This window comes from Pimephales promelas, chromosome 15 (assembly GCF_988280905.1).
Source record: "Pimephales promelas chromosome 15, fPimPro1.hap1.1, whole genome shotgun sequence".
Taxonomy (NCBI): Eukaryota; Metazoa; Chordata; class Actinopteri; order Cypriniformes; family Leuciscidae; genus Pimephales; species Pimephales promelas.
In genome coordinates this window covers 31,273,587-31,283,325 of record NC_142783.1, presented here as the reverse complement: position 1 = coordinate 31,283,325, position 9,739 = coordinate 31,273,587, and the positions used below count along the sequence as shown (strand labels likewise).

Below are 9,739 nucleotides of genomic sequence, written 5' to 3'. Positions count from 1 at the left end.
ATCCTACGTCAGTACGTTTTTCGACCACGCCTCAAAACGTCACGTGATAACTGGCAAACAGGAAGAACAAGCTGTCAGATGGGAATAACACATGACAGTTGCGAGTTCCTTTATTTTTCTTTTCTTTTTTTTCTTTTAAACGTGTATCCTAAGTTTACTCAGCGTTAAACTGAAAACAAAAAAACAAAAAAAAAATCGTCTTACCTAGTGAGATAATAATTGTGTACTTCGCTAGATATTTGGCATGTTAGATTAACGTTATTCCAACTCATCACAACAGCATGAGTATACGAGCACTATGGGTTATCTCACACGAGAAGGGTGAATCTGTAAAGGTTCGGTTTTCCAGGTAAGGACACTGTCTGTGATGGCATATTCAGCTTTTTGCATACTGTGTAGTATTTACTTTTTGTGTTTAGAATGGCATACTAACGTAGGCTACTGCTTTTATTGATTTTCTGTATGGAATACTTGGATGATCTACTACACTCTCAGCATGATCTTCCATTTCCTATCTAGGTTAACGTTACCTGTTTTAACTAATTCTTTAATTGGACCGATACAAAATATTTTTTAACAAAATTGAATTGAAATGAAAAATAGTTCAATTTATTTCCAAAATGATAGATGCTTCTCACTGAATTTAATTTATGTGACAACAGTTTAGTAGCCTATACTGTTTAAAACTTTAAAGTTGTCATGAAATGGGAGTTGCGATAGTCTTTTCTTTCCTGTTGTGATGTATATCCGAGTGAAACGACTTATTGAATAAGAAAAATGTTGGACAGGCTTTATTTTGTCCATTGGTAATTGATTGGATTGTTAGATCGTTGTGGTTTGCTATTGGTCGTTCTTATGTGAGTGACAGGTTGATCCCGCCCTCGTGCCAATAAACACATCAGTCAGAAATAAAGATACTAAAAGAGGGAGGGGTAGTTATTTTGAAAAAGTTTACGAGGGCACATCGTCATGCATTAAAAAAAATAGAGTTCATTTATAATAAATACTGCAATATTACATAAATAAAGTCAATTTTGTTTACGTTCTTGTGAATTTCAGTTATCAGGGATCTCCATGAATAAAAAAATACAATCTATGCACAGCACACATACTACAGCAGTAAAGTGAAATGATAGCATGCTTTTTTAAAGAGCCATTTTTCTGTTTTAAGAAGAAGAATAAGACGTTTTATTTATATAGCGCCTTTCCAGAAGCTCAAGGTCGCTTTACATTGCACATACAAGACACCCACATATACATTTCAGCCACATAGGATATATACATTACATTATAAAAACATGTTAAAAAGAAATGTTTTTACTGGGTCTTGAATGTAGCCACAAATGAGGTATTACGTCGTGTAAGAGGTAGCGAATTCCATAGTTGAGGACCATTAGTACTAAAAGACCTACGGTGGACAACCGAAAATGAGGGATGGATAGTAAACCAAGTTCATCTGATCTGAGAGACTATGTTTTACTTTTCTATTCAGTTTCGTTATATTTTTCTTATTCATTTAGACGATTCCCAACAGTTGAGTTGCGTGCCAAATCCTTGGCTGGAGCTCAGTATGTGTCTGTCCCGGAGGACCGCGTCGTACCCCAGCTTCTGCTGACAGAGTTGGGCCTGGTGGATGCTGACAAACCTTACGTTGAAGCACGGGACGACTGTGCCCGTCAGCACCGTTCGCCGGCAGTGGAACTCCGTGTAGATGGTTCAGGTGGGAGAACCCTCTGGCCCGTTCTCATCGTAACTCAAGGAGCGTTAATCCTAGCCTGCCTACCTCTAGTGGAAGCAGCCCCTGAGCCTCGGCCTCCTCTTCCCAGCCTGGCCTCAGTCTCTCAGGGCTTAGCTCTTTTGTCAGGCCTGCAGGATTTCCTTTGTGGCCCTGGAGGTAAACCAGAGCCTGATGGGCTGGCCTCCCGTGTGGCTGCCCTTCCTTCGATGCTTCTGCAGGTTTGCCCTTTGGGGAGACCACTGGACACCCCTCCTCCAGCTGGATCGGTGCCTGTCGCTGTGTCCCCAAGCCCAGGGGGGGCTCAGAAACAACCAGCTTGGAAGGCAGGCGTCCATCGAGGCAGGGCGGTAGTGAGTGTGGCCCTTACCGAGAAGGTGAGGTCCATGCAGTACGGAAACAGTAGTCGACAGGATCTCTGGGATGTATACGGCATGGTCATGTGCAAAGTTAGTCCCTTAGATTATAGCTAACTAGTAGATTGATTTGTGTTATTAAACTTGCATTACATTTGTTACTTCATGTTTTTCCAGTGTGAGGTTGAAGGTGTTCTGCCCAATGTGACCGTCACCCTCACACTCCCACCCAACGGTTCACCCCTGATGGACATTCTTGTCCATCCCTGTGTGACGTCTCTGGACGCAAGCATTCTCACCGCCTGCAGTGTGGATGAGAATGACGGCTCCGCCTTTTCAGGGCCATACAAATTCCCTTTCTCACCACCTCTGGAGCTTTTCAGACTCTGTAGCTACACCTCACAGGTAAAGCTTAGTCTAGCAATAGTCTGTCTTTTAATAGTTTTTCACAACTCTAAAGGCCCGTACACACTGGGACGAATATCAGCGCGCGTTATTCGCCAGCGTTTTTCAACGTGTTTTTTGTGTTCACACCCAAGCGATTTTCGCTGACGATGAGCCGAGTGAACATGCAAATTCATTCCCTGGCGCTTAATGTAAAACAGAAATACCCCGCTCTTTATAGCTTTATGCTTTATAGCTCTTTATGCTCCGAGACCAACGAGACCAGCAGCTCAACATTCATCTTGCCCATAGATATCTTGCCTTGCATCTTCCTCGTCTTCCGGCAGTGTAGATGGTGGCGTATATATTCTTCGCCGTTATGTACAGTATGTGTGCTTGGTAAGACCGTTTTGTGTTAGAGCGCCCCCAAGTTGTGTTTTACTGTAACTTCAGAAGCACCAGACACATGAGCAAAAGCGCCAATCTTATTGGTCAGATCGTTTTTGACGCGACGCGTCAAACCAAAAAAACGAACCCGTGGCGATTTTTTTAAAAATGACGCAATGCCGTTTTTCGCGTCGGTGTGCGCACTCACATTGGTGCCCTTTGTTTAGTCACAAGGCGTTAAACGTCGCTGAATATCGCGCGTGAAATTAGTCCCGGTGTGAACAGGCCTTAAGGCCCTGTTTACACCTGATATTAAAGGATTAGTTAACTTTTGAAAAAACTTTTGCTGATAATTTACTCACCCCCATGTCATCCAAAATGTCCATGTCTTTCTTTCCTCAGTCGAAAAGAAATTTAGGTTTTTGATGAAAACATTCCAGGATTTTTCTCCATATAATGGACTTCAATGGGAACCGGATGGTTCAGGTCCAAAAAATAGTGTTAATAACAGTTTCAGATGCAGCTTCAAATGTCTTTAAACGACACCAGACGATGAATAAGGGTCTTATCATGCGAAACGATCGGTTATTTCAATGCTTATTCCAAAAATGTAACTTTTCTAAGGACAAATGCTAGCCTTTCTCCATTCTGTGAGGCGCGTTTGCAACGTCACGTAGTACGTAATTACGTTCAAAGTCATGTTTACAAGTCATGTTTACAAGTGTTTACAAGTTGAACGCATAGGTTGAACGTGAAAACTAACTCAAACGCCGTTTACAAAAAAGGAATTAAAAGGTAAAACAACGATGTCGGACGATTTTGATTCTGTACTTTCGGCTACGTCGCCCGTGACCTTTTGAACGTAATTACGTATTACGTGACGTTACAAACGCGCCTCACAGAATAGAGCTAGGCTAGCATTTGTCCTTAGAAAAGTTACATTTTTGGAATAAGCTTTGAAATAACCGATCGTTTCGCATGATAAGACCCTTATTCATCGTCTGATATCGTTTAAAGACATTTGAAGCTGCATCTGAAACAGTTATTAACTGTCTTTTGGACCTTGAACCATCCGGTTCCCATTGAAGTCCATTATATGGAGAAAAATCCTGGAATGTTTTCATCAAAAACCTTAATTTCTTTTCGACTGAGGAAAGAAAGACATGGACATCTTGGATGACAAGGGGGTGAGTAAATTATCAGCAAAAGTTTTTTCAAAAGTGAACTAATCCTTTAAGATGAGTTTTGGATGATCGGATCTTAAAGGATTAGTTCACCTCAAAATTAAAATTTCCTGATAATTTACTCACCCCAATGCCATCCAAGATGTTCAGGTCCTTCTTTCTTCAGTGGAAAAGAAATTAAGTTTTTTGAGGAAAACATTCCAGGATCTTTCTCCATACAATGGACTTCAAGTGCAACTTGAACTTTGTCAGGCATTATGTCATCACGTTGGAAACATCACAAATTTAAAAAATAATAATAATAAATTAAAACAAAGATGTCAGACGATTTTGAGGTTGGAGGAGAAAACGGGAGAAAATGAGATGGAATTTTTCGCCCTTCCCTGCCTTTTTGAACCAGAGTACACAGACAAATAACTTAGATACTCTAGATGACTTAACGCGTCATGACATTTCCAACGTGATGACGTAATCCCTGGCGCGTCGCAGACTTGCACAAGACGAACAATTGTGGTTAAAAAGTATATAAATGTTTATTTTTTTTCTATTTAAATTCCTGAGAGGACGGAAAAACATGCGGAGAGCAGCAGCTTTCATTTCTGCTCTGACAGCCGCAAGACCATCTGAGTGAAATCAGGAATGGTGAGAGAACATCGTGCCTGGTACGTTTTTCGTCTTCAAACTAAACTTGGGTCTTCAGCTGATAAAGTTTAAATCCCGTCTGGCTAGCGCACTTTCCATAATGTTTACGCTTTAGGTCGGTAAGCGAGTAGAGAGTAGGCGACCACACGAGTGTCCACACTTCGTAAGCAATCAAATGCGTTTTCGACTACGTCTGAAAGTGGTCGAAAGTGGAAAAGCTCAAAACATTTTAGACCCGTTTACACCTGTATTTAGCGTCGTCCACTTGTGATCCGATCGACCAAAACCCATCTTAATTCCAGGTGTAAACAGGGCCTTAAATCTACACTACCGTTCAAAAGTTTGGGTTGGCAAGATTTTTTTGTCTCTTTTGCTCACCAAGACTCCATTTATTTGATAAATACAGTAAAATAACTTTAATTGTCTCTCATTGTGGTTTATGCACACACTAAAAGCTGACTTGGGCTTATAACTGTTTTTGAGGTACCCGTGCCTCCGATTCTTGGCTCCTACCAGCTGAAGGCAGAGGAGAATCATCTAAAGATTAATGTCGTGTTGAAGCTCCATGAAAGTGTAAAGAACAGTTTTGAGTACTGTGAGGCGCACCTTCCATTTTTCAACAAGTAAGTAATGTAAATTTGTAGTCAAAATGAATTTTGTTCTCCACACATGTTGGGATTTACACTTTCACTCATACATTTATAATGGCGGTCTTTGGCTGGGTCTGTTATAGTGTCCATGTGTGTGCTTCCTCACAGGAATCTAATGGGAAGTGTGGAGGTCAAAGTGAGCTCTGGACAGCTCGAGGTGTCGAAAGAGAAGAACTTACTGGTTTGGGTTCTTGGTATGTCTAATCTTAATATTATATGTTTCATGTTTGTGTTTATCATTTTTAGGGGCCGAACACAGAGAGTAACTAGGTACCTATAATATGCATTAGTGTTTTTATTATTGTTATTCCTCCTTCTCCTTCCTCTTCTTATCTTTATTTTTCTACAATAAAACGCTTGCAGGAAATTAATTATATTTGGCACACAGATAGAGGACAGTCTGTACATTAATCACAGCAATTTTAAAGTCTCTAACTCAATCCCTCTAGCGCCACCAACTGTCCGAATTTGCACTTACTTTTATGCTAGTGACTTTTGAACCATAAAGGCTTTTCTCACAAACACATTTTTTCCCCTCTGATTCCTTTGCTCAAGAAAGTTCGATTGCACCCTCTGACATAATTTTCCACCCTGAAAATCAGCCATTTTGAGTTTTCTGAAAAAAATAACACTTTTTTTTTTCTAGCTCCGATCATCTTCAGACCGTACTAGCAAAATGTTCAAAGCTTTATTATAGACCCAACCGTTTTTAAATAACCCGCAAACAGATTCAATGAAGCGAGGATGTGAGACAACGCTTTAGCATATTGAGACATAATTTGGTACATCACAAGTATGACCTGAGGCTACTTGCAGCGTTTCGGCTCAGCGCCACCTACTGGTCAGGAGATATGAAAAATGCCTCTTTTCGCTTATAACTTGCCCAAAAATCATTAACCAGGTCTTTTTTTTATTCAGTTTTCAAGTCGAATCATAGCCAATTTTCCCATGTCCACCATTATGGGCGTTTTTTTTTCTGTGTGTGTTTTAATGTTTTACATAAAAAGCTGTATTTTATGAACACGTTAGCATATTATGAAACTCCATATGGGTCATCAGCACCATGCCCTGACTGTCCTAAAAAAGTTTCAGAACAACGCCACCTTGTGGTCAATTTAGGATTCAATTTCAAGAAATGCTAATGGCTTTTGATTAACCGGTCTCAAATAACTCATTAACTAACTTGATGGCATGAAATCATGATTTTTCAGCCATTTTGACTAAAATCATCTAAAATAAAATTTAATTACTCACTGTTGTGGTCTGATACTCCCAGCCATGCTTGCATAACTCGCATGCTTTTTTTGTGGTTGGACCATTAATTCCTACTTGCAGCTATATTTATCATTTATAAATAATAGGCATTTGTCGTTGTACCTCCTCAGGTCAGAAGTTTCCAAAGGCTCGTGAGGCAACACTGGAGGGGACTATTCATTTTTCAGGGACTGTTGCTGGACCAACAGACCCTCTATGCACAGGCCTCACTGCATATATAAAAGTGGGTGAATTTAGGACAAATTAATCTATAATAAGATATTGAGCATCAATTTATTGCTCAAGATGTCTGTGTTAATGTGCATAATACCAGTTGAGGTGTCCCTGTATTCGTTCCAGCTTTATTTCCGTGTGCCAGATTCGACTTTGTCTGGTTGCTGTGTGGACCAACACTCAGTGCAGGTTTACTCATCTGCCAAACCACGTATCGTCACAAGTGAGTGATTCAGTTACAGTGTTGTTGTTGGTAACTAAAACCAAAACTATTCAAATCTTTTTTTGTTAATTGAAATAAAGCTGACATAAAATATAAATGTTAACACTTTACAATACGGTCCTATTAGTTATTAATTGTTGTTCTATTAGTTATTAATATTATTTATTGTTAATGTATAAACTAAGAATGAGGAAAATATTACAGTACAGTAGTTATTCATCTTTGTTAACATTAATACTAAAATACTACTTTTCATTGTTAGTTCATGTTATCTCAGGTCCATTAAATAATATTACCAGGTACAACTTTAGATTTTAATAATGTATTAGTAAATGTTCGAAAAATACCATGAAATGCTTAATTTAAGCATTGTTTAAATGCTTCATTTTTTAATTAACTAATGTTAACAAATGGAATCTTAAGTTTGTCCATATAAATATTAGAAAAATATATAAATGTTGCCATGGCAACTAATTGAAATTGAACTAAAACTGAAAAAAGCCTATATAGTCATTAAAAAAAACTTAAATAAAATTACAAAAGCACATTATAAAACTTAACTTATACTTTAACTAAATTAAAATGTTCAAAATTTCAAAATTAAAATATTATACAAGCATATAGCCTATAGTAAAGTAAAATAACACTGTTCAGTGATGAGCAGTGATTGGATGTTGAAATAAATTCACAAGAAAATAAGTTTAAAAAATAAATAAATAATTACATAAGCAATGAGAATGACCCTATATCTTTGTTTTGTCCTCTAGCACGAGAGCTGGTCTCCTCAGAATACTACATCTGGAACTCAACAGGCGACGCCCCCGTCTCATCTGGACTCACCGCTCTCTGACATCATCGAATTAATGCACACTGGCCTTAATAAATCATTCCAGGTTAAAGGATCAGAGATGTATAAATTATATTCTATATGGAAATGTGGCCACTGACAAATGTTGCTGTCATACCGTGTTAGCTTTCATTTACAGTATGACTTTCTAATCTGTCAAAATAAAATATTCAGTGTTTCACACTTATTTAGTATAATGAATGAGAGATCCTGATAAATATTTATAATATAATATTCTTTATTTTTTTCGTTATATCAAAATAATTAGTTATTAACTATATTTCTATATATAAAGAAAAGGCCATTTTTAGTCAAATGCTCTTTCTTCTTTACTAATAAGAAGCAATGCAGAATTAAAATTCAATTAACAGTCCTTTCACTTAGCTTCAGACAGATCCCTAAGTGTTTACTGCTGTTCAGGCTTCGGTTTTCCCTATTAGCTGTTCAGCTGGTTTATATAGAGGCTCCTTGAGCTCACTCACAAGAGGACTTTGGCCCTGTGTTTGTTTGATGAGGCTGAAAAGAGTGTATTCTGATGGCGGAGAAGGAGAGAAGGCAATTGTTAAAGGGAAATACCAGTCTGGTATCCAAAGAGGTTCTTAATTAGTTTCCAAAGTGACCCATAGAGGTCCCACTTAAGCTTGTCTCCGTCTCTCTCCTGCCCAACAAAAACAGTTAATGGAGACTTAAATGTACCAGTCATCCAACTCGCAACTAAAGGACCCGTTTCAATTGTTGCAATAGAAAATCAGTTATGCCGCCTATCCTAGTTTGGCTAAAAGTTGAAACTAATATGACCTTATTTGAGCAGCAAGCAGTCATTTCTGTATGTTTAGCGGCTGAGAAGCATTTGGAGTATTCCCATGGAGAAGACAGCAAGATGATGATGGTTCAGCTGGAGCCACATAAGAGCTCTCCACTGAAGCGAACCATTGTGTGAGAGATTAATCGTCTGCCACCTCGACTGATTGCCTTGCCGTGTCTCTGCAAGAACAAGGCTAGACTGCATTCTCACAAGGATTTCCTCCTCAGAACACTGAGCGTGATCAATCTTACAGTCCCCAATAAGGTCCTCTTCATTTCTGTCTGTATTCAGAGGGTTTCACACTCTTCCTCTCAGTCTGACCGGAGCCATTCCCGATCACACGTTTTCTAGTCTTAATTCTTAAGGAATGTGTTCAAAGTTCCAATAGGATTTTCTAAAACAATTAGAATTCCATCCTGAGATATATCGATGATGTATATTTGTATTAAAATGTGGGTCATACTTTATATTGGTTGCCTTTAATTTTAAAGGAGTAGTTCACTTTTAAAAAAAACTTTTGCTGATAAATTAACTCACCCCCATGTCATCCAAGATGTCCACGTCTTTCTTTCTTCAGTCGAAAATAAATTAAGGTTTTTGATGAAAACATTCCAGGATTTTTAAGAAGTAGGAGTCGAGTCAGCTGTGTAATCACATGCAATAAATGTAAAAAAATGCATGTTTTAAATGTTATAGTATAAGACACTTAATGTAAAGTGGGACCAAAATTAGCTTCCTATTGGATATGAAGTTTTTATTGTATTTATACTGGACCGTTGAAAACGCCACAGTATAATAGTTTTAAGATTCTGTATGATTTTCTTTAAATTATTTTTCATGTTGACATTTCAATAGGCATATTTTTGAGATATTGAGAATGTGTTTCTAGTAGACCCCCCCCCCTCCCCTCAAGTTAGAATCAGGGTTATTATAGATAAAAAAAATAAAGCCATTAAAAAACCCATTTTCATTACTTGAGATAAAATAAACATTATTGAAACAAAACAAACAAAAAATAATACAAAACTTAAACTTATT

The 9,739-nt window shown here is 38.1% G+C and overlaps 1 protein-coding gene across 2 annotated transcripts in view; it reads left to right on the top strand.

Moving 5' to 3' along the window:
• The window catches only part of ap5m1 (adaptor related protein complex 5 subunit mu 1), a 119,419-nt gene extending 111,336 nt beyond the window's left edge, over positions 1–8,083 (top strand). Inside the window, exons 1-8 of one of the 2 annotated variants that reach the window (XM_039666777.2) lie at positions 82–349; positions 1,521–2,184; positions 2,269–2,496; positions 5,172–5,311; positions 5,447–5,532; positions 6,724–6,836; positions 6,953–7,049; positions 7,817–8,083. In XM_039666777.2, the coding sequence (XP_039522711.2) occupies positions 282–349; positions 1,521–2,184; positions 2,269–2,496; positions 5,172–5,311; positions 5,447–5,532; positions 6,724–6,836; positions 6,953–7,049; positions 7,817–7,899 (1,479 nt within the window). In that variant the 5' untranslated portion in view covers positions 82–281 and the 3' untranslated portion in view covers positions 7,900–8,083. Of the gene's footprint in view, positions 1–81; positions 350–1,520; positions 2,185–2,268; positions 2,497–5,171; positions 5,312–5,446; positions 5,533–6,723; positions 6,837–6,952; positions 7,050–7,816 lie in introns of those variants that run through there. The other variant, XM_039666785.2, reaches the window with a different exon arrangement.
• Positions 8,084–9,739: the final 1,656 nt, after the last annotated feature.